This window comes from Vulpes lagopus, chromosome 9, assembly GCF_018345385.1.
Source record: "Vulpes lagopus strain Blue_001 chromosome 9, ASM1834538v1, whole genome shotgun sequence".
Classification (NCBI taxonomy): domain Eukaryota; kingdom Metazoa; phylum Chordata; class Mammalia; order Carnivora; family Canidae; genus Vulpes; species Vulpes lagopus.
Window position 1 is genome coordinate 702499 of NC_054832.1, and position 26797 is coordinate 729295.

At 66.9% G+C, this 26797-nt stretch overlaps 3 protein-coding genes and 1 long non-coding RNA gene across 4 annotated transcripts in view; 2 read left to right on the top strand and 2 right to left on the bottom strand.

Annotated features, from left to right (window-relative positions):
• On the top strand, positions 1-9951 carry OPLAH (5-oxoprolinase, ATP-hydrolysing). The gene is given in 28 exon segments (XM_041768712.1): positions 1-22; positions 913-1127; positions 1201-1392; positions 1938-2037; positions 2118-2241; positions 2328-2523; positions 2600-2765; positions 2836-2974; positions 3050-3117; positions 3254-3519; positions 3649-3761; positions 3852-4022; positions 4222-4359; positions 4450-4588; positions 4715-4827; positions 5023-5174; positions 5726-5830; positions 5833-5885; positions 5966-6067; positions 6142-6316; positions 7881-8065; positions 8189-8335; positions 8434-8568; positions 8691-8840; positions 8921-9078; positions 9146-9306; positions 9406-9503; positions 9745-9951. Coding segments are annotated over 27 exon segments (3864 nt in total). The 5' UTR covers positions 1-22; positions 913-956; the 3' UTR covers positions 9892-9951.
• On the bottom strand, positions 9580-12907 carry LOC121498694 (sphingomyelin phosphodiesterase 5-like). The gene is made up of 7 exons (XM_041768768.1): positions 11185-12907; positions 11017-11089; positions 10708-10848; positions 10535-10624; positions 10394-10457; positions 10173-10308; positions 9580-10103 (listed from the first exon to the last, which is right to left on the bottom strand). The coding sequence occupies exons 1-7, from the start codon at positions 12010-12012 to the stop codon at positions 10011-10013; spliced, it is 1425 nt and encodes a 474-aa protein (XP_041624702.1). The 5' UTR covers positions 12013-12907; the 3' UTR covers positions 9580-10010.
• Positions 12772-17437, top strand: LOC121498731. The gene is made up of 3 exons (XR_005989865.1): positions 12772-13702; positions 15292-15449; positions 16004-17437. It is a non-coding gene; the product is annotated as an uncharacterized LOC121498731 (long non-coding RNA).
• SPATC1 (spermatogenesis and centriole associated 1) overlaps positions 13955-26797 on the bottom strand; it is a 21742-nt gene continuing 8899 nt past the window's right edge. Inside the window, exons 2-5 of the mRNA XM_041768769.1 lie at positions 21895-22387; positions 21222-21820; positions 20960-21099; positions 13955-14284 (exon numbers count right to left, since the gene is read on the bottom strand). Coding sequence (XP_041624703.1) covers positions 13955-14284; positions 20960-21099; positions 21222-21820; positions 21895-22387 — 1562 coding nt within the window. The remainder of the gene's footprint in view (positions 14285-20959; positions 21100-21221; positions 21821-21894; positions 22388-26797) is intronic.

The following is a 26797-nucleotide window of genomic DNA, read 5'->3' on the forward strand; positions in this document are numbered from 1 at the left end:
GGCGGCTCGGACCCGCGGCCAGGTGGGCCCTCGCCCGGGCGCCTCGGCCCCGGCCCCCCCGCGGCCTCCCCCCGCCCTCCCGCCCCGCCGTGCCCCCCTGCAGCCTCGCGCCCCGCCCCGCCCGCCCCGCCGTCCCTCCCCCCCGCCCCTCCCGCCCCGCCGTCCCCCCCCCGCAGCCTCCCGCCCCGCCGTCCCCCCCCTGCACCCTCCCGCCCCGCCGTCCCCCCCTGCACCCTCGCGCCCCGCCGTCCCCCCCTGCACCCTCCCGCCCCGCCGTCCCCCCCTGCACCCTCGCGCCCCGCCGTCCCCCCCTGCACCCTCGCGCCCCGCCCCTCCCGCCCCGCCGTCCCCCCTGCAGCCTCGCGCCCCGCCGTCCCCCCTGCACCCTCGCGCCCCGCCCCTCCCCCCGCCCCTCCCGCCCCGCCGTCCCCCCTGCAGCCTCGCGCCCCGCCCCTCCCGCCCCGCCGCCCGCGCACGCCCCGCCCCGCCCCGCCCCGTCCCTGCGTCCCGCGGGGCCTGGGCCCGAAGGTCGAGCAGGTGGGAGGCGGCCCGCGCACCCGCCGCAGCCCCGGGACCCCCGCCCCGCGACCCCCGACGCACCAGCCCCGGCTCCCGTGGCGCGGCCGCCTCCGCGAGAGCTGCTCCGGCCCGCGGGTTGGGGCGGCCGCGCGGGCGCCGGGATCCGGGTCAGGAGGGGCAGCACGTCCCGCGCCCCCGGCCCTGGGGCTGCCCCGTGAGCTGGGCCCGCAGCCCCGCAGCCCCACAGCCCCGCAGCCCCGCAGCCCCGCAGCCCCGCAGCCCCGCAGCCCCGCAGCCCGCAGCCCCGCAGCCTCTCCCCGACCAGGCCCTGCCCCAGGCCGCCCCCCGCGGGGAGCCGGCCCGGGCCTGATCCGACCCGCGCAGTCCTCCCAGGGCTACCGGCTGAGGAGTCGCTGCTGGACTCCAGCCCCGTCGTCATGGGCAGCCCCGAGGGACGTTTCCATTTCGCCATCGACCGCGGAGGCACCTTCACAGACGTCTTTGCCCAGTGCCCCGGGGGGCACGTGAGGGTCCTGAAGCTGCTCTCCGAGGACCCCGCCAACTACGCAGACGCGCCTACTGAGGGCATCCGCCGCATCCTGGAGCAGGTGGCCGCGCAGAGGGGCGGGCGGGGGGGACACCTGGGGACCAGAGGCCTGACGCTAGCCGCGTGGTTCCCAGGAGGGGGGCCTGCTGTTGCCCCGGGACCGGCCGCTGGACACCAGTCGCATTGCCAGCATCCGCATGGGCACGACAGTGGCCACCAACGCGTTGCTGGAGCGGCGGGGGGAGCGGGTGGCGCTGCTGGTGACACGAGGCTTCCGAGACCTGCTGCACGTGGGCACCCAGGCCCGGGAGGACCTCTTTGATCTGGTGAGCTCTCCCGCCCCAGCTGTTGGCTGCGTGGAGCAGGTCGTGTTTTCCCAGGGATGCCGTGGCCTCTCGGGGAGGGCAGTCCTTGGAAGGGTCAGTGCTGGCCCAAGGCCGCCCGCTGCCAGCCAGAGAGGAGGTTCCAGGCACCCCTGGCAGGCACTGTGTCCCCCAAGCCCTCAGAGCATTTCCAAGTTGTCCTGTTCCTGTCCCGGATTCTGGGGGTGGAGCGGCCCAAGACATACTGTTCCGAGTGGGGGGTAGGAGCCCACCACCCCACCCTCCCACTCCCTTACCCCACCCGCTCTGCATGGTTCCCAGAGGGAGCTGCCCTTGTGGGGGTGTGGCACTTGGCTACACTCAGGTGCCCTGGGGCAGAAAACCGCCCCTGGGTGGGCCCTGCTGGGGCCGCCCATCTGACTGTGCCTCCTGGGCCCATGGACCGGCCTGTTGGGGCACATCCCCTCGCCTGCACGGCCCCCCCCCACGCAGAACCCCAGCAAGGCCCATCAGGCCTGGGCGTCCTCTGAGCCTCTGCCTGCCCCCAGGCTGTGCCCATGCCAGAGGTACTGTATGAAGACGTGCTGGAGGTGGACGAGCGCGTGGTGCTGTACCGCGGGGAGCCGGGCTCCGGGACACCTGTCAAAGGTGCGGGCGCCTCCCACGCTGGGGGTGGGGGCGACCGGCCGTGGGGGGCCTCTGACAGGTGGTCTGGGGCTTCCGGGCAGGCCGGACGGGGGACCTGCTGGAGGTGCAGCAGCCCGTGGACCTTGGGGGCCTGCGTGTGAAGCTGGAGGGGCTCCTGTCCCGGGGCATTCGCAGCCTGGCCGTGGTGCTCATGCACTCCTACACGTGAGCGCAGGCCGGCCCGGCCGGGGGGCAGCGGCGGGGGGCCGTGGGCGAGGGCCGCAGTAGCCCTGGGTCGTCCTCGTCCTTAGGTGGGCCCAGCACGAGCAGCAGGTGGGGGCGCTGGCCCGGGAGCTGGGCTTCACGCACGTGTCGCTGTCCTCGGAGGCCATGCCCATGGTGCGCATCGTGCCTCGGGGGCACACGGCCTGCGCCGACGCCTACCTCACACCCGCCATCCAGCGCTACGTGCAGGGTTTCCGCCGCGGCTTCCAGGGCCAGCTCAAGGTGAGGCCCGCCTGCCCCTCCCGGCCCCCCGCGCGCCGGCCGGCGCCTCACTGTCCGGCTGCCGGTGGGTCCGCAGGACGTGCAGGTGCTCTTCATGCGCTCCGACGGCGGCCTGGCCCCCATGGATTCCTTCAGCGGCTCCCGCGCTGTGCTCTCTGGCCCCGCTGGGGGGGTGGTCGGCTACTCAGCCACCACCTACCGGGCGGAAGGTGGCCAGCCTGTCATTGGCTTTGACATGGGAGGTAAGAAGGGTGAAGGGTGGGGGCGGGCTGGGCGGCGGCGCGGGAGACGACCCGTCCGCACCCCCACCAGGCACATCCACCGACGTGAGCCGCTACGCTGGGGAGTTCGAGCATGTCTTTGAGGCCAGCACGGCTGGTGTCACCCTGCAGGCCCCCCAGCTGGACATCAACACCGTGGCAGCTGGGGGGGGCTCCCGCCTCTTCTTCAGGTAAGCCCCGGCACCTGGGCTGGGCCCCCTAGCCCTGCCTCCCGGCCCGCCTGAGTCCAGTCCTCCCTGTCCCAGGTCCGGCCTCTTTGTGGTGGGGCCTGAGTCTGCAGGAGCCCATCCTGGCCCCGCCTGCTACCGCAAGGGTAAGAGCTGCCACCTGCCCCTCCAGGCCCCTTCCTGTGCTGCCCGGGCTCACCCCACCCCTTCGGCCCTGCCCCTGCTGCCCCCTCCTGGACCCCATCTCCAGCCCCCAACCCCCACACCATGCACACCTCCCAGGGGGCCCCGTGACGGTGACGGACGCTAACTTGGTTCTGGGTCGCCTACTGCCTGCCTCCTTCCCTTGCATTTTTGGGCCGGGAGAGGACCAGCCACTGTCCCCTGAGGCCTCCCGGAAGGCCCTGGAGGCTGTGGCCACTGAGGTCAACAGCTTCCTGACCAATGGGCCTTGCCCGGCCTCCCCGCTGAGCCTGGAGGAGGTAGCCATGGGGTTCGTGCGTGTGGCCAACGAGGCTATGTGCCGGCCCATCCGCGCGCTCACGCAGGTATGCCTGCCTTTGCCCTCCAACCCTGCTCCCCACTCCCACACCTCCCACCCAGGCAACCCAATCTGGGGGAAGGGTGGGGGGCCGGACAGGGTAAGGCACGCCACCGAGCCCCTCTTGGCTTCCCAGGCACGAGGCCATGACCCCTCGGCCCACGTGCTGGCGTGCTTTGGGGGAGCTGGTGGGCAGCATGCTTGTGCCATCGCCCGCGCCCTGGGCATGGACACCGTGCACATTCACAGGTATGTTGAGAGTTGTGCACACACATGTCCTGGGGTGGGGAGCTGGCTCCGGGAGGCAGCCCCACATTGCCGCGGTCCCTGTCCCCACAGGCACAGCGGGCTGCTGTCAGCACTGGGGCTGGCCCTGGCAGACGTGGTGCATGAGGCGCAGGAGCCGTGCTCGCTGCCTTACGCGCCTGAGACCTTTGTGCAGCTGGACCAGAGGCTAAGCCGCCTGGAGGAGCAGTGTGTGGACACCTTGCTGGCCCAGGGCTTTCCCAGGTGGGGCTCGAAGGGTTGGGGTGGGCTTGGCCCTTCAGAGTCACCCCCTAGTTGGATTTACTGCCAACTTCCCCAGGTGGTGCTGGTGCCCCTTTGGGCAGTGGTCAAGGAGGGCTGGACCCCTGAGTGCTGGAGGAGGCAGGACAGGAGTCCTCTCGGGGTGCCCTGTGCAAGTGCCCCGCCTGCCCCCCTGCTGCAGGTCCCAGATCAGCACCGAGAGCTTCTTGCATCTACGCTACCAGGGCACGGACTGTGCCCTGATGGTGTCTGCGCACCAGCACCCGGCCACTGCCCACTCCCCCCGTGCCGGTGACTTCGGGGCAGCCTTCGTGGAGAGGTATGTGAACTCTGCGTCCTGGGAGCCCTGGTGGGCACCTGCCAACCTGGCCACCTTGCCCTGACGGTTCTCTCGCTGGTGGGTGTGCAGGTACATGAGGGAGTTTGGCTTCATCATCCCTGAGCGGCCAGTGGTGGTGGACGATGTGCGCGTGAGGGGCACTGGCCGCAGTGGCCTTCGCCTTGAGGATGTCCCCAAAGCTCAGAGTGGACCTCCCCGGGTAGACAAGGTGGGTGGCTCTGCCTCGGCCTGCAACACCCCCCGCCCCGCCCAAGGATATGGGGTAGGCGGGGGATGGGGATGCCCAGGGAGGGTACTGGGCCGAGGAAGCTCGCTCATCCCACACCCTCCTCAGATGACCCAGTGCTACTTTGAGGGGGGCTACCAGGAAACCCCTGTCTACCTGCTGGGAGAGCTGTGTTCCGGGCACAAGCTTCAGGGGCCCTGCCTCATTATTGACAGCAACAGGTGGGCCTTGGGGGCCTGAGCTCACCCAGGGATCCTGGCTGAGGGTTCTCTGGCCCAAGGCTACAGGAGTGTGAAGGACTCTGGGGTCCCATTATGTTCGGCGTGCCCCCCCCCCCCGCCTGGGGATGTTGGGTCCCTATTTGGGATGAGGGGGTCTGGCTTGGCGCCTCCAGCCTCTTGTGCCCCTGCCCTCAGCACCATCCTGGTGGAGCCAGGGTGTCAGGCGGAGGTGACGGAGACCGGGGACATCCGCATCTCTGTGGGGGCTGAGGCCCCGAGCACCGTGGGGGCCCAGCTTGACCCCATCCACCTGTCCATCTTCTCGCACCGCTTCATGAGCATTGCTGGTGAGTGCCCCCCGCAGTGGCCCTGCTCCCTGTGGAGCATATGGGAGTGTGCACACTGTGCAGAGGTGGGCACAGGCTGTGTGGCTGCAGGGGTGTGCAGAGGGAGGACAGCATGCCCTGGGGGAGGGAGCTGCAGTGGCACCCCTGCTGGCGACAGAATGGGCAGTGCGGCCCGGCACTGGGATGGCCAGCCCCACCGTGCCAGCATTAGTGGCCGTGGGATCCGAGATTACTGTCCTGTTGGACGGGGAGCAGGCTCAGCACAGCGGACCCATCTGTGCAGGGTCAGGCTGGGGGCTTGCTGGGGGCCCTAAGTCCTGCGTCGGGCAAGGAGGAGGGTTGGTGTGGGATTCTGGGTTCTTGTGGAAGCTCCAGGCAGGGATGGGGGGTGCCAGGCAAGACGTGGCCTGGCGGTGGCCTTGCCGCGTGCAGGTGGGTCCCAGGTCTGGGCTCCAGAGACCTCGAAGGTGGAGGTCCCGCCTCTGCATGTTCTGGGGCTGCGCTGTGTGTGGGGTGGGGCCAGCGGGCTCCTGGTCACTCTGTGCCCCCAGAGCAGATGGGCCGCATCCTGCAGCGCACAGCCATCTCCACCAACATCAAGGAGCGTCTGGACTTCTCCTGTGCTCTCTTCGGGCCTGATGGAGGGCTGGTATCCAACGCCCCCACATCCCCGTGCACCTGGGAGCCATGCAGGAGACCGTGCAGTTCCAGGTTCGGTGGGTCCCTTCTGCTTCCCTCACCCCACCCCTCACCTCCACCGCTTCCAACTCCAGACTGTCTCCTGGTTTCAGATCCAGCACTTGGGTGCCGACCTCCACCCTGGCGACGTGCTGCTGAGCAACCACCCCAGCGCCGGGGGCAGCCACCTGCCAGACCTGACTGTCATCACACCGGTGAGGACCTCGGCCTGGGTGTCTTTGGGGGGCAAGGGTGGCTGACACAGCCGACCATTGCTCTCTATCCCCAGGTGTTCTGGCCAGGTCAGACTCGGCCTGTGTTCTACGTGGCTAGTCGTGGGCATCATGCGGACATTGGGGGCATCACACCAGGCTCCATGCCCCCCCACTCCACCACACTGCAGCAGGAGGGTGCTGTCTTTCTGTCTTTCAAACTCGTCCAGGGGGGTGTCTTCCAGGAGGATGGTGAGTGGGAGTGGGGTTGGGGCCATGGCGAGGCACGGGGGAGGGTTCAGTGGGCTGGCACACGTGATCGCTCCTTCCAGTCAGGGCCGGGGCGCGTGGGAGGCACTGGGACGTGGCCTGCTGGCCCAGGCCTGCCTGGGGGAGCCAGGCGGTAACCCCACAGTGGTTGCAGATCATCTCTCAGAGGTTGCCAGACAGCTAAGCCGGGCTCTGCCTGGATCCAGGAAGGCCTCAGTGGTTTTGGGGGTAGGGAGCTGGCCAGGACACCCATGGAACCAGGCAGAGGAGGGAGGGGAGCCTATTTCAAGGTAGGCAGCTGCTCATGGTAGTCACAGTCACAGTCTGCACTGTGTTTGCACGGGGTCCAGAGGCTGCAGAGAAGCAGTGAGGACAGAGCCAGCGACTGCAGGCTCTTGGAGAACTTTCTTGGGCCTGGGTATGAGTCATTGGGTAGCAGGGTGGCCATGAATGGCTTCAGTGGGGCTTGCACTGGAGAGCGCCCAGCTACATGCAGAGTGATGGGGGGCTGGAGGGTCACCCAGAGGCCAGGCTGAGTGGGGTGGGGGGCAGCTGTGGTTGCCCTGGACGGTGCTGGCCCTCAAGCTGGGTGGCAGAAAGGGGGGTAGGGACCACTGTTCTGGAGAAAATCAAGGTTGGCATTTGGTTGGATTTGGGGATGAGGATGAGGAGTCAGGTTTGGACAGCTGGAGGATGGAGGGAGGCTCTGGCACTGAGCAGGCACAGAGCTCCTGCAGGGACGTTAGGATAGAAGTTGCAGTGTGGCCCAGGAAACAAGGGCCATGGAAAATTCAGAGCTGGTGTGAGGCCTCAGGGATCTGGGAGCCCAGGGGGGCATCCCAGAGTGAGGGTCGGTGGGGTAGGCAGGGGGCAGGGTGCAGGGTGGGCTCTCAGAGCTGCAGGCTGCTGTGGGTGCAGGAGACACAACTGAGTAGCCCTGGCCACTCCCTTGGTCAGGGTGGGGGGAGCAGGGGGCAGAGGGCAGGGATCACGGGAGAGACACGTGCAGGCATGTGACAGGACACAGTGGCCAGGGAGCCTGAGAGAGTACTGTGACCCAGACTGTTGGCTCCTGGGGCTCGTCCGGGGGCGGGTAGGGGCCTCCTTCAGCTTCGTGCGGAGGTGGGGCGCAAGCCAGAGCTAGCTGCTCTTTCGCAGGGGTGGGGCGAGGGCCCCTGGGGGCAGTGTGAGTGGGGGAGGGCCAAGGGAAGTGGGTTTTCTCCTGGAAGAGGTGGGGAAAACGCAGGTGGGGGAGAGGTGGGCAGGGGGAATGAAAGGTGGAAGCAGATTGCTGAGGGAAGCACCTCAAGCTCCTGTGAGGTCATAGGCGAGACAGCCTACGGGTGCCCTGGGTGCGGGAGGGTGGGAAGGTTGAGCAGATGGGAGGAGGCTGGGGCTTGGGGGGTTGCTTGTGGGGAGCCAGTGAAGGGCCAACATGGGGAGCCCCACACCATACAGTGCCCAGTAGAGGGGAAGTAGGTGTGAGCAGGGCCCCAGGCAGCCCCAGGGGCTGGAGGGTGGCTCAGCGGTGACCTCCTCCGTCCAGCGGTGACTGAGGCCCTGCGGGCTCCAGGCAAGATTCCCGGCTGCAGCGGTACCCGAAACCTGCACGACAACCTGTCAGACCTCCGTGCCCAGGTGGCGGCCAACCAGAAGGGCATCCAGCTGGTGGGAGAACTCATTGGGCAGTATGGCCTGGATGTGGTGCAGGCCTACATGGGCCACATTCAGGTGGGCCGAGGGGGCAGGAGCAGGTGGGCAGCTCTGTGCCACCCCAGGAGGCTGGGCCGGGAGGCGGGGAGGCGGGGGACCCCTGGAGGCGGCCGGGCTGCGGCTGACCCTCCCGACCGCCAGGCGAACGCGGAGCTGGCTGTGCGGGACATGCTGCGGGCCTTTGGAAGCTCCCGGCAGGCCCGAGGCCTGCCCCTGGAGGTGTCGGCGGAGGACCACATGGACGATGGTTCCCCCATCCGGCTCCGCGTGCAGATCAACCTGAGCCAGGTCAGGCGGCGGGAGCGGGGCGCAGGGCATGGGGGCTCAGTGGCCTGGGGGCTGCTGACCTCTCCCCCCCATCCCCTCTGCTCCCCTCCCGTGGGCAGGGCAGCGCAGTATTTGACTTCAGCGGCACCGGGCCCGAGGTGTTTGGCAACCTCAACGCCCCGCGCGCCATCACGCTGTCCGCCCTCATCTACTGCCTGCGCTGTCTGGTGGGCCGCGACATCCCGCTCAATCAGGTGCGCGGGAGCATGCGGTCCCCGCTGGGGGGGGCGACGGCGGCCGACGGCGCTGGGATCCCCGTGCTGGCCTGGGCCACGGCCCTCCCCACCCGCCCTGACAGCCGGCCCCGCCCCCGCAGGGCTGCCTGGCGCCGGTGCGCGTGGTGATCCCTAGAGGCTCCATCCTGGACCCGACCCCCGAAGCGGCCGTGGTGGGCGGCAATGTGCTCACGTCGCAGCGCGTGGTGGACGTCATCCTGGGGGCCTTCGGGGCCTGTGCCGCGTCCCAGGTGCGGGGCCGGGCGCGCTGGGGCGTGTGGCCGGGGAGGGGCTGCCCGCAGCCCAGCGCGAAGCTCGCTTGTCCCCCCAGGGCTGCATGAACAATGTGACCCTGGGCAATGCCCACATGGGCTACTACGAGACGGTGGCGGGCGGCGCGGGCGCGGGCCCCGGCTGGCACGGGCGCAGCGGCGTGCACAGCCACATGACCAACACCCGCATCACCGACCCGGAGATCCTGGAGAGCAGGTGAGGGCGCGGCCGGCGGGGGCGGGGCGGGGCCGGGGCGGCCGCACTCAGCCCCCCGCCCGCGCAGGTACCCGGTCATCGTCCGCCGCTTCGAGCTGAGGCTGGGGTCCGGGGGCCGCGGCCGCTTCCGGGGCGGCGATGGTGTCGTCCGCGAGCTGCTGTTCCGCGAAGAGGCGCTGCTGTCCGTGCTGACCGAGCGCCGCGCCTTCCAGCCCTACGGCCTCCACGGTGAGCGGCCCTGCCCCCCCCCCCGTGTGCCCCCTCCGGCCGCCCGCCCCGTGTCCCCACCAGCCCCTGCGTCCCTCCCTCCCTGGCCTCTTCCCGCAGGGGGCGAGCCCGGCGCGCGGGGCCTAAACCTGCTGATCCGCAAGGACGGCCGCACGGTGAATCTGGGGGGGAAGACGTCGGTGCCCGTGTTCCCCGGGGTAAGGGTTGCGCCCCATCCTTTCTCCATCCCGCCCGCCGCCCACGGGCCCCCCATTCCACAGGGAGTGAGCGCAGTTGCAAAGAACCAGAGACACTTTAATTTGGTTTCTGAAGGGGAGGGCGCGCAGGGGCATCGGTGGGCCAGACCTGCCGCTGCGCATGCGCCACCCGGAGGGTGGGGGGACTGCAGGGGAGGGAGGGAGGCGGACGCCCAGGCCCAGCCGCCCCTCTGTTTCGCAGGACGTGTTCTGCCTCCACACCCCCGGCGGGGGCGGCTACGGGGACCCGGAGGACCCCGCGCCACCATCAGGGTCGCCCCAGCACATCCCCGCCTTCCCTGAGCGGGGCAGCGTCTACGAGTACCGCAGGGCCCAGGAGGCGGTGTGAGGGCGGCCCCACAATAAAGATCTCCCGGCCCCGTGGCCCCGCGGCAGCCGGCCAGGCTCAGCTGTGCGTCCGTGTCTGTCTGTCCACCCGGCCTCGCCACCATCGCCTGCGTGCATGTGTCAGGGCAGCACGGACACTCGGAGCTGAAGTCCCACGGCCAAGTGGTCTGTGAGCCCGGCCAGGGCGGTGCTGAAGGTCACCTGCTCCACGTCCTGGGGGCAGGAGGCAGTCAGGGGTCGCCCCAGCGCCAGCCGGCCCAGCGCCCTGACCCCCGGACTTACTGGGCTCAGCGGGGCTCCGGCCACTCCCCGGTACAGGACGTAGTCGAGGCGCCGGCCCCGCCAGGGCTTAGGCCGGGGGCCTCCGCGGGCAGGGCCAGCCAGGTAGCGGTGGCGCCCCTTCTCCTGCTCCAGGGCCCTGAGGACGAGCAGTGTCACCAAGGCCAGGGCTCCCCTCCGAGGCAGGGCTCTGGGCGCTGGCTGACCCCCAGGTGGCCACTCACCTCCGCAGCATCTCTGGGGAGCAGACCACCGAGTGGTGGAGAGTGGAGGTGTTCAGGATCGTGCCTGGGGGGGGGCGGTGTCAGCGGGGGAGCCGCGGCCCCAGAGCCCTCCCCAGGACCCCTCCCCAGCGGCCGCCCTACCCAGGGCCCAGGGCTGCTCCCGGCGAGTGCCCAGCCGGCAGGGGTCCCGGAAGCGGTCGAAGAGCTGGTGCTCCTGCTCCTGCGCGTGGTCTGCGGAGGGAGGCCGGTGCTCGGTGGGCGGGGCCCGGCGCCGCCCTGCCCCGCCCCCGCCCGCCCGCCCCGCCCCCCCTCACCTAAAGAGCAGTTGTCGAAGTTCAGGTCACCCAGAAGCACGCTGAAGGCCACGGCCTCGCCGCTCTGGCGGCTCTCGGCTTCGAAGCGCTCGATCCAGTCCAGCAGAAGGGTCAGCTGCTTGCAGCGCAGGGGCCCGTCCTCTGCGGGGGGAGGGGGGCACCGCTGAGCCCAGCTGCGCGCCCCACCCCCGCCCCGCCCCGCCCCGCCCCGCCCCGCCCGCGGTGCTCCCGGCGGCGAACAAACGGCGCGGGCGGCGGAGACGCAGACGAGGGTAGGACCCGCCGCCAGGACGAGTCCGCGGGGCTCACCGCTCGGCGCATGCAAGTGCGTGCAGTGCAGGAAGCCCACGACGCGGCGCCCGTCCAGGATGCCCACCTGCGCCTGCAACACCGTGGACGGCCCCAGCGACCCTCGCGGCTTCCACCCCACGCCCTGCCCTCTCCCCGGCCGGGAGCGCGCGGCCGCCGGGCCCGTACCTGTGCGGAGAGCAGACCCTTGGAGGCCAGCGCGTCCTCGCGGCGTGCGTGGGGGAAAGGCCGGAAGGCGGCGCGCAGCAGCGGGTAGCGCGAGGCCAGCAGCAGCCCGCTGCCCAGCAGCTTGAGGTGCGGCCCGCGCTGCAGGCCGAGGGCGCCCACGTCGTACAGCACCGGGCCCAGGCTGGGCGCCAGGCGGCTGACCAGGCGGTGCGCCGCGCGCAGGTCGAACACCTCCTGCAAGCACACGAAGTCCAGGCCCGCCGGCAGCGCGGCCGTCAGCGCCCCAGCGGGCGCCCCCGGCCCCGGCGGCCCGCAGCCCGCGGTCCCGTAGCGCGAGGGCCGCAGGGCGCCGACCAGCAGGGCGCCCACCTCCTCGGCGCGCCGCCCGCTGCGGCCCAGGTTGCTGAAGCGCGCCAGCCCGTCGGGCAGCAGGCACACGTTGGCGCTGAGGAAGCCGAAGCGGCGCGCGGGCTGGGCCGGGGGGCGCCAGGGCGCGGGGGGCGCCCAGCAGGGCGGAGGGGGCGCGTAGCAGAAGGGGCGGCGCCAGGCCTGCAGCAGCAGCCACAGCGGCAGCGCGGGCAGCGCCAGGGGGAGGCCGGCCAGGAGCAGCAGCAGCAGCGCCCCCGCCGCGCGCGCCGCCGCCCTCAGCCCCGCCAGGCCGCCCGGACGCGCCCCGGGCGCGCAGCAGCCCAGCAGCCGGTCCAGGGCCCAGTAGGCCGGGAAGAGCAGGGCTCGGGCCAGGCGGTGGAGGGCGTGCAGCGCGGGGTGCGGGAAGGCGGAGGGCCGCAGGGCGGCGGGCGGCGGGGGCCAGGCGGGCGCCGACTGCATGGCGCGGGGCTTCCCGGCCTCGGGCGGCCCCGCCACTCGACCCAGCGCGCGAGGCGATTCGTCGGCGCCCGCGGGAGCCGCAGGGAGTCTCGGGCGGGGCTGCGTGGCGCGGCCTGTGCGCGGCGCGGGGACGGTGCGGCGCCCCGTGGGGGCGCGGGCGCGGGCGCAACGGGCGCCCCGGGCCGCGCTCCCCTCCGCCGCGCGGACTCGCCGTTGCACGGAACAAAAGGGAAAGCGAAAGAGCCCCTGGCGTCGCGGCCCCGCCTCGGATCCTCCTCGCCCCGCCCCGCCCTCCGCTGAGGGCCGCGGGAGCCCCCAGGCCTGCGCGCCGGAGCGGCCCGGGCGCAGCTGGCACCCCGGGGAGCAGCAGCCCCTGCGGCGCCGGCGGAGCGAGTGCGGGGCGCGCTGGCCCGGCTCCGTCCCCCGCCCCGCGGGCAGCGCGGAACTGCCGCCGCCGCCCCCGCCCCCACCCCCACCCCCGCCCCCACCCCCGGGTTGCGACGTCCAGCAACTGAGTTCAAAGCCACAGGAGCCAGCCAGCCCCGGGGCGCCCCGCAGAGCTTCCCCGAGGCCCCCGCGGTGCCGGCGCCCGACCCTCCCCCAGGGAGCTCCCCTCCGGGGTGAGGGGCCGTTGGTTCGGCCTGTGCCGCCGCCCCGCCCCCGGGCACGCGAACCGCACGGAAACCAGCTCCCCACCGGGGCCCACCCGCACCGGCTCCGTCGGCTCCCAGGGCCGCGCTGCCCGGCGCTGTCGGGGCTGCCGCGGGGCCCCCACCTGTCGGACCTGAGCTGTGGGCCAGACCCCACCGCGCCCCGGGCTGGCTCTTCCGTTGCTCGGGGCTGCCCTTCACCGCGCGGGCAGGGGAGGCGGGGCCATCCCCTCCGGGTTCTCCGGAATCCCGACCCCCTTCAGCACCAAGGTCTGGTGCTGGCCGTGGCCCCTTCCTGGTGATGCTGGGCCTCCCCGCAGGCAGAGCGACACTTCTGTCTCCGGGTGTCTACCTATCAGAGTCCTCCCTGCCTTCCCCAGGGGTCTGGCTGGATCCCCGAAGCAGCAGGCCCGGGAGTGGGGAGGGCCAGGAGGCAGGGAGCGCCTGGGAGAGGGCTCTAGCACACCCAGGAACCCCGGACCCTCTCCTTCCCTGCAGGAACCCCGGACCCTCTCCTTCCCTGCATTCCTTGCTGGTGGCAGCTAAGATTCCTCTGCCTGCTGGAGTCTTCTGGAAGTCAAGCCCTGGTGCTCAGGGGCCTGCTCTGCTGGGGTCCTCATTCCCCCTTCTCAGCCGCCTCTGCCTCCCACTGCAGCTCCAGCCTCTCTGGCCTCCTCAGACAGGTCCTGTGCTGTCCCCCACCCCTGTGGCCCCAGGCCACCCATGGGCTCCCCCCCACTCACAGCCTCCCAAGGACTAGCATCCTGCCTGCACTGTCCACAGGCCCTTGCCCTCCTGGTGTCCCGACTGACCCCCCTCCATCCTCCATCCTCCCCGCTCTTCCCGCCCTCCCCCCCTCTCCTCTTCCCAGCCCAGTACAGAGGGGATTCCCACATCCACATCCCGTGCCTCCCGCTTCTGCCTTCCGCTCTGCACCCAGGCTTCAGCTCCCACCTGGCACTGATGCTGCACCTGGGCTCCTGTGGCCTCCTGCTCTTCCCCGTCCCAGTGTCAGGGGCCCCTCCTACTCCCACTGCCAGGTGAGGGAAGCCATGGGACCTTTGAACACTGCCAAACTTCGGTCTTGGGGTTCTCATGAAGGGCCCTGGGCTGGGCATGGAGCCCCAGAGCAGGCAGGATTGAAGGGGTGTGGGGGGTGAGGTGCTGGCCAGCCACCCCAGGACAGGCGGCACCACCCAAGAGTTCAGGTCTGGGCCCGGCCCGCGGCTAGCGTCTGTGGAAGCTTTAATGGCCTTGCATCGGGATGCAGGGCAGGGTGGCAGGAGCCAGGGTCACCAGATGAACATGGGCTTGCCATCGTCACGTGCCAACTGGCTGAGGCAGGAGAGCAACAGCAGCGCGTCGGTGAGCACGCTGGGGTGCACGGTCTCCACCAGCACGCGCTGCAGGAAGTCCATGCTGTAGGAGCCGCCCTCGGACGCAGCCAGCTCCGGCCGCTCGCGCAGGATGCCGTAGGCGTTCACCAGCTGCTCGGTCAGCGCCGGGTGCACCCGCCCGTTGTAGCCCAGGCTTTGTAGCCGGTTCATGATGGTTACGTAGCGCTGTGTGAGCGTCTGGCACAGCTCCTCATCCAGCTTGTGGTCGCTGGGGTTCAGGGAGGCCTGAGGGGAGAGCGGCCATCAGGGTCCCTCCACCCTGCACTGGTACAAAGGCAGGAGAGGGGCGACTGTGTCTGTGGGGGTGCTGGGGTTCCTGGAGGTCCCGGGGTGTGCTAGAGGTGTCCTGGAGGTCCTGGGGGAGAGGCTCCAAGGAGCCTAGGGCAGGGGGAACCTAGTGGGTTGAGCTGCAGGGGAGGGTTCTCCACCAGCAGGGATTTGGGACTGAGCTGAGGTCATGAAATGCTGACAGCATGGCTGGGAAGGAAGGAAGACGGGGGGTCCTTAAAGATCCCGGCCATACCACTCAGGGGCTTTCCCAGGCCTCCTGCTACTCCCTGAGGCTTCCACCTCCTTTCCAGCCCCCTTCTCTGTTCCAAGCACCCTTGGTCTCAGCGCTGAGGGTCCCGCCACCCCTCTGGTGACCCCTCCTGGTACCTGGACCTGGGGACTGGCAGCGACTGGTGGGTCCCCACCCACTTCTTCCTTGCCTGGGCCCCCCAACCAGGCACTGACTGCATCCCAGCATCTCAGGAGGAAGCAGGAAGCCAGCTCCTCTCGGCTCCTGCCATCACCTCCTGGGCATGTGACCTGCACATGCACTCAGGGCTCCCTGTTCAGAAGGGCCCACACTCTGCTTCATGCTCTGCTGTAGCCACCCTGAAGTTCTTTATAAGTTTTGAACAAACAGCCCCCTGTATTTTCATTTGCACCGAGTCCTGCCAGGCCCACCGAGTGACAGGTCTGCAGTAGTTGGACAGGGTCTCGCTCTGACTGATCTCCCCCTGCACTTCCCACTGCTGCACCTCCTGGGGTTAGGGCCTATCTGGCCCCGCGCACCCCCTTCCAGCCATCCCCTGGATGCCCACCAGGCTGCTTCCTAAGCCCTCAAAACAGCGTGCTTGGCCTCACCTCCAGGAAAATCCCCTGTCCTCTCCTCCCCCGATGGTCATGTGAACAGAGCACTGGACTCACGGCTGGGCTCAGCTAACATGACCTCTGACCTCTGGCAGATGCACCCAGAGCCCTCTGCTCAGCACTCAGTGCACAGTCAGCACCAGGACAAGCCTGACTTCCTGACTCTAGGCTCCTCTTGGCCTCTAAGCCTTCTCTCTCCATCCGCCGTTTCCTTCCCCACGTCAGGCGGCAGGGAGCTCAGCCGACTCTCTGGGTAAGCGGTGAACCTGCAGCTCTTCATGCCGAACGGCACAGAGCGCAGTGGGTGGACAGCGTTAAGCCTCGTCCCCCTATGGGGATGTCAGGACCCATCGTCTGCTCCCCCTGGGGAGCACACTCCTGCTGTGTGCCACACTGGGTGTATGGAGCCCCAGATAGGAGCACAAGTCTGGGGGGAGCACACGGCACCCACTCTGCCAGGGTGCTGGACAGGGGAGAGGAGTGCGGGCACATTGACATTGAGACAGGCCAGGGCCGCCCCAAGGACATGACCCCTTGAGAGCAGAGGGCCAGGCGAGGGCAGTGAGTGGGGAGGAGCAGGACAAGGACCCCGCCGGAGCCAGGGAGCAGTGGGCATGAGTCCCTACCATGCCTCCTGGCACTGAGAAGCTGGCAGGGCTGAGCAGAGCGTGGCGGGGGGCCCTGTCATAAAGGGCCAGAGATTCCTGGTCCATTGGCTTTGTGACTCTAAAGGATCGTGCCGGCCATATGAGGGGATGGGCAGAAGCTGGCAAGAGAGAGTGAAGGTCCTGTCTATCCATCGCACAGATTCTCAGTCCTGCCCTGTGTGGGGCGCTGAGCAAAGCCTCCTGAGTTTACAAGGATAACAAAGCCGAGGAGGAAGACGGAACTGGGAGTGCTGCCGCGGGGAGCAGCCGGCTGCCGGGGCGAGGGTCTCTGGAGGGGAGAGGATGCCTGGGCTGCCTCTGAAGGATGAGGACGACGGGAGCAAAGGAGCTTCCAGGACAGGGAACAGCACGCATGGCGCAGAAGGTGCTGGGAGGCGGAGCGCAGAGCAGGGGGTCACGTGGAGAGCCGGTTTCAATGGCTGTTTCAGTGACCATACTGGGTCTGAGCCTCAGTTTCCCTGCTATGAGAGGAAGGAAACCACCTGACGGCTATTTTGAAGATTAAAGGAGGTATCTCCAGGGGTGCTGAGCACAGCATCAGTGCTGGTCTGCACCACCACGAGGGGCCCTAGTTCCATAGGACACACCAGTGGGCTCGCTCATGGGGCAGAATTGCGTTTCCCAGGAATGGAGGGAGGAGGGGCTTCCCAGGGTGTTGGAGCTGGCCCGGATGAGGCCACCCCCGCGCCTCGCTCCCACCCTAAGCTCTCCTGCCCCCCAGCATGTATCAGCCCCAAGCCCTGGCGTATATGGTCAGGGCTTTGCTCGCTGGGGAGTGGGGGAGCTCCCCGAGGGTGCGACTACTTGGCGTGAACTCCTAATCGGAGTGGGTCGCTGCAGCGGGAAGGGTGGCGGCGGCCAGCAAGGTGGCAGCAGTTTGGTCCGGGGTAGGTGACGCAGGTGCAGATGTGTGCGCGGGGAACGTCTGCGGGCAGAGCACCTGGCGCTGGAGCACCGTGGAGGAGCGCGCGGCTGTGAGCAAAGGCGCGCGCACCTCCAGGAGGCGGGGCAGGTGCTCAGCGCGCGTCTCTCCGCCCCGGGACTCCCACCGCACCGGGCACGTGTCCGCGAGGGGGCTCCGCACGTGGCTCAGCACACGCGAGCGTCGGGACTGAGCCTGGAGGACGCAGCCGGAGCGCGCCCCGCCCACCCGGGCTTCTGGTTAGGCTCCCGCGGCCCCGCCCCCGCTCCGCCCCGAGGCCTGACGTCACCGAGCTCGAGCCAATGGGAGGGCACCGCGGCCTCAAGCTCCGCCCCTGCGCCCCCGCCGGGCCCTGGGGTCCCGCCAGGGGTGGGCCGGGTCCGAGCGCGCGGCCGAGGGACGGAGCGAGTCCTGGGCACGGGGGTCCCGGCGCCTGGCGCGCTCCGGGGCTGCAGCATCGCAGGTGACCGCGCTCCGCATCGCGGGGCCGCTGCGGTTGAGGATCCGAACACCCTCTCCCGCGCCGCCGGGTGTTAGGGCAGAAGGCAGGCTGGGAAACCTCATGTGATCTTTTCTTTTTTTTTTTTTTTTTTTTTTTTTTAATTTTTATTTATGATAGTCACAGAGAGAGAGAGAGAGGCAGAGACACAGGCAGAGGGAGAAGCAGGCTCCATGCACCGGGAGCCTGACGTGGGATTCGATCCCAGGTCTCCAGGATCGCGCCCTGGGCCAAAGGCAGGCGCCAAACCGCTGCGCCACCCAGGGATCCCCTCATGTGATCTTTTCAATGATAGAAAAACATTGTTTAAAAAAAATATTTCTTCATGGTTAAGAGACCCCAGAGCTCTCAAGAAATGAGGACGAGGAAAGACTTCGTACCCTGGCGTGGGCGACGCAGGAGCTGCCTCCCCCGGCTTCTGTTCGGCTGCACGGCTGCCTGGAGCTGGGAGCCTTTCCCCGGCGCCCTGCGGCTTGGGCACCTGCCACCCGGGCTTCTGCGCGGGTGGAGGCGCCTGCCGGGGGCCGTGGTGCCCTGGGAGCAGGTTCCCTGCGAGCCAGGGCGCAGGGGCTGTGAGCCTGGGTCTTCAGGGGCGGCTGCACCAGCTCTTGTACCCACCCTGGCGTCCTCACCTAAACATTTCCAATAAACGTCTTCCTGTTTACATCAGCCAGTGTGGATTCTGTTATCTGCCGCCAGGAGCTTGACTGAGGAAGATCTGGCCAACAGCCTGGGACACACATCGCACTTAACAGGCACCCTTGACGTGCGTGTTCCTAGGCGAGTCTCAAACTGGACGGGGTTGCTGCTGTTTTATCTATTTTAATTTTCTTGTGTTTATTTTTTAAAGATTTTATTTATCCACTTGGGAGGCAGAGGGTGTGCACGAGGGGGAGGGGCAGAGGAAGAAGGAGACTCCTGGCTGAGCAGGAAGCCCCATCCATGCAAGACTCTAACCCAGGACCCTGAGATCATGACCTGAGCAGAAGGCAGACGCGTAGCTGACAGAGCCACCCAGGTGCCCCTGTTTGCGTCTCTTCAATAGTGTGCAATATGATTGTCTACATACAAAGGCCAAGATGACGTACAGGCTATTAGAACCAGAAAGAGTCTGACATGGTAGCGGGAAACGAACCGTTATGCAAAAAACAAGACCATCCTTTGCAGGCCGGTGAGTGGGACCCCAGAGGGCACCAGAGGCCCCGGGACCCATCCAGACACAGCCGAAAGGTACCACCCCCGCGACCCTCACACGGGCGTGGCTGGACTCCGGGCCTGCTCTGACTGGGAGCCGGAAGGAAAGCTGAGAGCACCCGGTCCCCCAGCAGGAGGCCTTTGCAACTGGGCAGAAGAGGTGACAGTTCTGGGCACTGGGACAACTTTTACTTGAGCTTAAAAGATGGCACAGGAACGGTCTGTGAATTTTTAAAAAAAGATGGCCCAGATTCAGAGAAAACGGTCAACAAGTCCTCACTCAGCAGTGCGGCTCTATTAAAGCTTTTCCTGTCACCCTTCCGGCGTCCGCGAAGCAGACGAGCCAGGCTTGAGCAGGTCGGGGGCCGGGATGGACTTTAGGGATTCTAGCAACGACCGATGCTGGAGTTCCACGTGCAGGGAAACAAGATGCTCTGAGGAAGGGAAATGAAAATCTGGGCAAAGTGGAACTGGATGCTGAGAGGAACCAACACGAGGGCCAGGCGGCCGGCCCGGGGAGCAGGATGCAGCTTCACGGTCCTCAGGTGGAAGCAGACGTCATCCACCTGCAGTGGGCTCTGCAGAGGCCCGGCCAGCGGGTGTTTGCCTGGCGTCAGGGGCAATTTCTGCGCAGCTGGGACCCCCGGGGGGGCGCTCCCCTGCAGTTTGGGCGGCAAGGGTATGACCTGGCAGCACTGGTCGTTGCCGATGGAAGGTGCATGGGGCCAATGGCTCCAGAAGAGCTGCAGGTGGCCATGGGGCACAATGAGCGGATGAGTGTTTGGTCCCACCAACATGAGTGTTTGGTCCCAGCCTCCCCGCCGCTGGCTGTCAGATGGTGGTCGAGGCGCTGGCCACTGGCCAAGGACTCCCGTGGCCGCCAGAGGAGAGGGCCTCACATCCTGCTCTCATCTCCCGCCTCTTCGCTACAAGCTGCCACTTAGAGCGATGACCGTTGTTCGGGGGTGGCGTAGGCAGTGACTCCCGCGAAGTGAGGAGCCCGGGTGAGGCTCGGCTTGCCCAGCCAGCTCCCGCGTCGGGGGTGAGGTGTCTCTACCTCCTTCCATCCGGACGGCATCCTCAAGCAGTAGGAAGCCTCTTTCACAATTTCATATGTGGCTTCCATGTGGGCAGCTGGACTTGTGTTCATTACATGCATCTTGGCCAGTTGATATCAGCCGCAGCATCTTAGAGACACAGATACTGTGCTTCTGCTGTGTTGGCCGCCAGTTTTTAAACAGCCGGGGCCAATCTGCCCTCGGGACCCGGAGGCGCCTCAAGCCTCGTGGGACTGAACGTGACCAGGTGGGCCCTGCTGATGCGAGCAGCAGAAACGGCAGGTGCGCGGGAACCCCCCGCAAGGTGAAGGCGGCCGGCCCCGGCCTAATCGGGAAAGCAGTACGGAACTACACATTCGACCTAGGTTTTTCCTGGAACTTGACGGACAGTCGAGGAGCAAAGAGGGGGGGGAGCAGAGACAGCCTGGAAGAAGGGAGGCGCCCCGGCTCTGCCCCCCTCCCCGTGGGGGACACCAGGGTTGGGGGTGTCAGAGTGGCGGTGGACCCCACCCTCGCTCGCGGGACTGGGAGGCGACTCGGCTGCCCTCCGCCCTCCACTGCTCTAGCCGCAAGGGAGACCCGAAGCGCACAAGCAGTAAAGGCAAAGTGGATGATTCTGACCACATTCAAATTAAAAACCTAACTGAAGGATACAAAGGAAAGGGCGGGCTCAAGCCTGGATACAAATATCGTGTCTGCAGATAAAGACGCCGCAGGGACGGAGAGAGGTGGGGGAGCACAGAGGACTATTGCCCAGAGGCCAAGTGGCCCGCCCGGAGCTGGCGCGTCCACGGGGCATGGGGAGGGGCACACGCGGAGGGGCACACACCGTCAGCCGCACCGCCCATATCCGGCGACTCAGCTCGGCGCGTGGGGCCGAGGTACAGCGTCCAGCACCCCTGCGAAGTCCCGTCCTCTGTGCCCCTCAGCGGCAGCCTGCTCGGTGAGCGGCCTGCTAAGAGTATGGGGGAACCAGCCTGGGCCTGAGGGCCTTGGCCATGAGGCCGCCCGCTGCTCAGAGGTCCTGGGACCTGCCTCCCCTGGGTCACCCCAGTGACCCTTGAGGGTCCCAATGGGTAGGGAAAGCATTAGCTCTGCTAGTCTGGGGGGGCCCTGGGGCCGAGAGATGGCCATGGGGAGGTGATCGCAGTGCAGGCCTGACCATGTTCAGCAACACCCCCCCCCCACGCCCTGTCCTCTCGGGAGCCACACCCCTTGGACCACAGGCTCTCCTGATGCCAGGTGCCCTGCACTCCCCCTGCCCCTCGGACTGAACACCGTGCTTCCTCCCTCCCAGGGTGTCCTCGGATTCTGACGTGCTTGGCCAGGCTGGGCCCCAGGGCCAGGGCCCCCCAGCAGCCTTGCACGGCCAGCGAGCTCCCCGTCCCTGACAGGCGGTGAGTGGGAGAGGGCGCCACACACCTGGATGATCTTCTCTGGAATGTTGGAGACCGTGAAGCCGTAGAGGCGCACGCGCTCCGGGAAGATGCTGGACAGGATCCTGCGGTCCAGCTGGAAGGCGATCTCGCCCACTAGCCTCTCCCAGGCCAGCTGCTTTGACTCTGGGGACGACAGGGGGCGGAAGGAGTGCTCAGCGGCCACGGTCAGCGGCCCAGGCCAGTGCCAGGGAGGTCCGCGAGGGCGTAGGGGACACCCCCTCTTGTGTTGAACGCATGTCACTGACCTCGGGGGCTCTCAGGGAACTTGCTGCTCTTGCGGTGAGCCAGCTTCCGTTCCAACTCAAGGATGCTTTTGCGAGAGGTTTCTGAGCCACGTGGGCCCCGGGTGTCGTTGATCGAAGCCGGGGAGGACGAGGTTCGCGGCGGGGAGTGTGGGTTTCGTGGAGGGGAGTGAGAGGTGGGCGAGGGCTGGGTGGGGGGGTGGTGTGCCCGGGTGGGGGACTGGGGTGGGTACGGGGTGATGTGGGTGGTGCTGGAGGGGGTGTAGTGGGTGACAGGAGGGGGGGCGGGAGTAGGGGCAGGGGCGAGGACTGCGTCCACCGTGGGGGCCGTTGTGGTGCTGGGGACAGGCACGGGGACTGCTTGTCCCTGAGTGGCACTGGGCTGGGGCCTGACATCTGAGCTGCCGTAGGAGAAGGTGGTCATGGGCCCAGGTGCGCTCCTGGTGGTGATAGGGGTGGAGGTACGGATGGGAGAACCCACAAACGTCATGCTGAGGGGATCCAGGTCCTGGGCCGGCTGGGGATGCTCCGTGGACATGGGGACTGGAGATGGGGGGGCAGGGAGGAGAAGAGGAGGGTGAGAGCAAGGCCAGCCCGCGGACCTGCCCTGGGCCGCCCCCCCCCCGCCGCCCCCCGTTGCTTACCCTGGGCAGCGGGCCCTGCTCCGGCCAACGGCTGGGGCCCCGAGGGGCAGCCTTGCAGCGGCTCTGCCAGCCGCACCCTCGGGGCCTCGGGCAGCACCAGGTTGCTCAGGGGGGTGGCCAGAAGGTTCTGAGAGACGCCGAGAGGCGCGGCCGTGGAGGTGAGCAGGGGGCTGCCCAGAGAGACGGCCACCGAGCCCGCCACCGGGCCCATGAGGGGGCTGCCCAGGGGCAGGGGGCCGGCGGAGGGCAGGCCCAGGGAGCTGGCCAGCGTGCCCCCCGGGGACACTGCTACGGGGCCGGCCAGGTGGCCGCTCAGGAGCCCGGTGAGCGGGCTGCTCTGCGACACGGACCCCGGGCCGGGCAGCAGCGAGTTGAGGGGGCCCGTCAGGGGGTTCACGATGGGGGCGGTCGCAGGGCTGGGCTGCGGGCTGCTTAGCACGTCGGCCAGGGGCGCCAGGGTCAGAATCCCCAGTTCTTCCAGGACGGGTTCGTTTGCTGCTGCCGGGGCCTGGGGCAGGAAGACACCTGGGGGACACAGAGAGAGCGCTGAGACCCCAGGCAGGCCCGAGGGGAGGGGCTGTCACCCACCGAGGCAGGGCCCAGGCCACGGTGCCCCTTTGTTTGCCTCTGACGAGCTGACCAACCGTGACCCGCCTCCGTTGGGTGGGCCAGACCATGACCCCGTACCTCCGAGGGGGCCTGGGGGCAGCCGGCAGATCCCCCAGGAGGGCCTGGCCCTTCGTCTCTCCGTCTTCGGAGGGAAACCTCATAGGGCCCTTCCACAGCTGCCCACCCCTCCTACCGGCCCACGAACAGAGCTGCTGATCTCTCGCTGGGGAGGGTCTCCAGGGGGCTGGTCCCCCGGTTGCCAAGTTGACCCACATGTTCCCTGGTGGGGAGGGGTGGGCCCAGGCCCCCTGACCACTGTTCCTGTGGGGACAGCCTAGCCTCACCAGGTGGGGGACCCACAGGGCGGCCAGAGCGAGAATAAGCGCACGGGCTCAGCGGCACCAGTGGTGGCTTGTCCCTGCCCAGTGTCTCTGGGGACAGTAAATGCAGGTTCAAGAGGGTGGGTCTGCCCTATACTTGCTGCTCTACACTCCTGGATCCCCGTGTGGGGGCCCGAGAGCCCTAGGGTTGTCCTGGGGTGTCTGAGAGTGCCCTTGATGACCAAGGTTTGGGAAGATTTGGGGGAGTGTGCATTTTAATTGAAAACTGCCACATTTGTTGTTGTCATAAAAGCCATATGTGCTCACTGTGGAGAAAGAACAGAGCTACAGAGAAGTCAAAATAAGATTGGAAATTACTGGGGGCAACTGGGGGCTCAGTGGTTGAGCATCTGCCTCCCACTCGGGTCGTGACCCCCGGGGGTCCTGGGGTCGAGCCCCCGTCAGGTTCCCCACAGGGAGCCTGCTTCTCCCTCTGCCTCTGTCTCTGTCTCTCTCTGTGTCTCATGAATAAATAAATAAAATCTTAGAAAAAAACCACACACACATTACAAACTACTGGCCGTCCTGTCACCCCACTGCTGGTCATAACACGAAGCTCCGGTTGCCTCGAAGACCTTCTCCCCGTGTTTTGTAGCTCAGGGGCCGATGCGCCTTGTCTAGGAAGGGCTGCTGGTAAATATTGCCAGTTTTGCAGCCCATCTGCTCTCTGTTGCAGCAACACAACCCAGCTGCCCTGCTGCCAAGGCCGCCTCGGACCAGCACATGGAAACAAATGTGGATCTGTAGCAACAAAACGTTATTCAGAGACACTAATATTTGAATCTCGTGTACTTTTTGTACATCCAGAAATAGAGTTCTTTTGATTTTCTCCCGTTTAAAAATGTAAAATCCGTTCTTAGCTGCAGGGCCACGTACCAACAGGTGGCAGGCAGCCTTGTGTGAGCTCCTCGCCCTTGCGTTCTCCCTGTCTTCACGGGTCGGCCTCCAGCAGCCCTGGGGGCGAACCTGCGCCGACCCTGGAGCCCCTTCCAGTCCTGGGCAATGCACATTGATTCCAGTTTTCCCAGCGGCAAATAATTCTACTACACAAATCTTTTTTAATGAGGTTTTTAACTTCCATTCGGTGTAGTTCACGCACGCCGTGCGGTGTACAGGGCGGCGATCCAACATTTGCATAAGACACGCGGTGCTCATCCGGACAGGCGCAGCCCCGAGTCCCGTCACCTGTTTCCCACCCCACCCTCTCCCCTCTAGGGACCTTCAGGGTGTTCTCTAGCCCTAAGAGTGTTTCCTGCTTTGCCTCTTTCTTTCTTTTTTCCATTTGCTTGTTTCTTAAATTCCACCTATGAGTGAAATCATGTGATAATTGTCTCTCTCTGGTGGACTTCTTTCGCTCAGCATCATACCCTCTAGTTCCATGCACGTCGTTGCAAATGGCAAGATTTCATTCTTTTTGCTGCCTGAGCAATATTCCGTTGTGTATGTGTGTGTGCGTATGCTGCTTCTTCGTTATCCACCCATAAGTCCACCGACGCTTGGGCTGCGTCCACAGTGTGGCTCTTGTGGATGACGCTGCTGTAAACAGTGTGCACGTGTCCCTTGGAATCACCGTGTCTGTGTCCTGTGGATAAGTACCCAGTAGGGCCGTTTCTGGGCCATGGGGTAGCTCTACATTCAGCCCCTTGAGGACCCTCCACACTGCTCTCCAGAGCGGCTGCCCAGCCTGCATCCCCACCAGCAGGTCAGGGGGCCCCTTTCTCCTCATCCTCACCAACCCCTGCCGTCTCCTGACTTGCTGATTTTAGCCATTCTGGCCAGTGTGAGGTGGGATCTCGCTGTGGTTCTGATTTGTTTTTCCCTGAAGATGAGTGATGTTGACCATGATACCTACACAAAACTTTATTATTGGTTCTTCACCCCGAAAACAGACGTTCCAGCGCTCCTTAGTGCACACTGCTAAAGCTACCCTCTTGCAGAGCCCTCAGAAGCGTTCTTGCATTCCCTCGAAGTCCCTAGGCTTGTTGCTGAAATCTGTGCCCCTGGGACCCTGCGCGATGTGTGGCAAGATGTCCTGCCACTTTACTTTTATTTTTTAAGATTTTATTTATATATTCGAGAGAGAGAAAGAGAGAGCGCATGGGGGGAGGCAAAGGGGTAGAGGGAGAAGCAGGCTCCCCACTGGCAGGGGGCGGACATGACCGGTGGGATCCCAGGGCCCCGGGTCTTGACCTGAGCTGAAGGCAGATGCCTCAGGCGTCCCCACCACCACTTTACTTTTCTTTTACTTTTGTTATTTGTGTTTTCTGAATGAATACATTAAAATACATTAATCAAATCAGCTGTTCTGTTTTCTGATTTCTTTTTTTGGCTTTTTGGAAATATTTGCTTTAGGATCAAGGAGACAATAAAACTTTGGGGGCCAAAGGGAAGTAGCCTGCAGGAAGAGAGAACCTGGAGGGGGGAACCGGGTTGGGGGAGACAGCTGGCGGGGCTGGGAAGACCTCCTAGAGCCGCAGGGTGAAGGGGGGACGCGGGCGGGAGCTGGGGCCTGTGTCCTTCTCAGGTGGTCTCCTCCGAAGCTCTGGATGCTGTGGGGAAGGAGCACTTGGGTGAGGAGCCGGCTGGGGCTCAGCTGGGTGCCCCCAGCCTCCCTGGGTGACCCCTGTCCCGCCGGCTCTCCCCCGCTTCCCTCGAGGCCGCGTCTGGGCGTCCCCGCACTCGCTGGCTCCACCCGTCCCTTCCTCCTGCGGCCTGTCCGCCTGTCCGGCCAGGCTTCTCCGTCCTTCCGCCCGGCAACCCCCCCGCCCCCCGTTGCCGCTGCAGGCCTCAGGCCTGCCCTGGCTCATGGGGGTGGCATCCCCATGCAGGGCGCACCCTGAAGGCCTGCGTTGGCGGGCATCCAGGCCCCGGGCTCGGGGTGCTCCCCCGCAGCGGGCTGCTGCGGCTCGGGCCGGGGAGCTCCAGGCCCTGTCCGTCCTTCGTCCGGCCGCTGGCGCCCGCCCCGAATGGCCTGGCCTCTTCCCGGCTCCGCCGAGGGCTCCAGCCTCGGCTCCCGGCCCCGGGCGCTGCCGTCACCCCGACTCTCCGCCACGCTCACCCAGGCCCCTGCCCGCCGGCCACTCCGTCGGCCGCCCCAGCGGGTACCCCAGCAGCGCCCCACCTGGTCCCCACCGGCGTCTCCTGCCTGCATCTCAGGGGACCCTCCTGGCCGCTCTGACGCCAGCTCTCCCCGCCAAGCTCCCGCCAGACCGTGCCCGTCGAAACGGCCGCCTGCCCACCACCGTCAGGGCTGGATCACCAAGGCCCGTGCCGGGCCTGTCCCCCCTCGGGCCTGGCTTCCCGCCTCCCCCACTCCCTCTGCCCCAGCCCCCGGGGCCTCCTGCCTGTTCCGCGAGCGCCCCGGGCACAGTCTGGCCTCGCGTGGGCTGGTCCTGCCGCCGGCTGCTCTGCCAATGCCGCGCTGCCTGGCCCCTTCCCGGGCGCCTTCCCCCTCGGCGCTGATCTCCAACATGCTCTGCTCTGACTTGTCCATCTGACCTGTGTCCCTCCACTGGAGCGGACGCTCCACGAGGGCGGGGGTGGGCGGCCTGCGTGCCACGTTTCCTGGGGCCGGGAACAGGGCTTGGGCCACAGCGAGTGTTCAGTAAGTAAGAAGAAACGATGGCAACGGAAGCAAAGATGAAACTTGATGATTAAAAGAAAATTGGTCAGGATAAGCCTTGAAGTCTATGTGTGCCTTTAACCACGGAGAGTTGGGGCAGCCCCGGTGGCTCAGCGGTTTGGCGCCGCCTTTGGCCCGGGGCGTGATCCTGGGGTCACGGGATCGAGTCCTGCATTGGGCTCCCTGCATGGAGCCTGCTTCTCCCTCTGCCTGTGTGTCTGCCTCTCTCTCTCCCTCTGTGTGTGTGTGTCTCTAATGAATAAATAAAATCTTTAAAAAAAAAAGAAACCACAGAGAGTTTAAAGTGACCACAGAAGGAAGTGT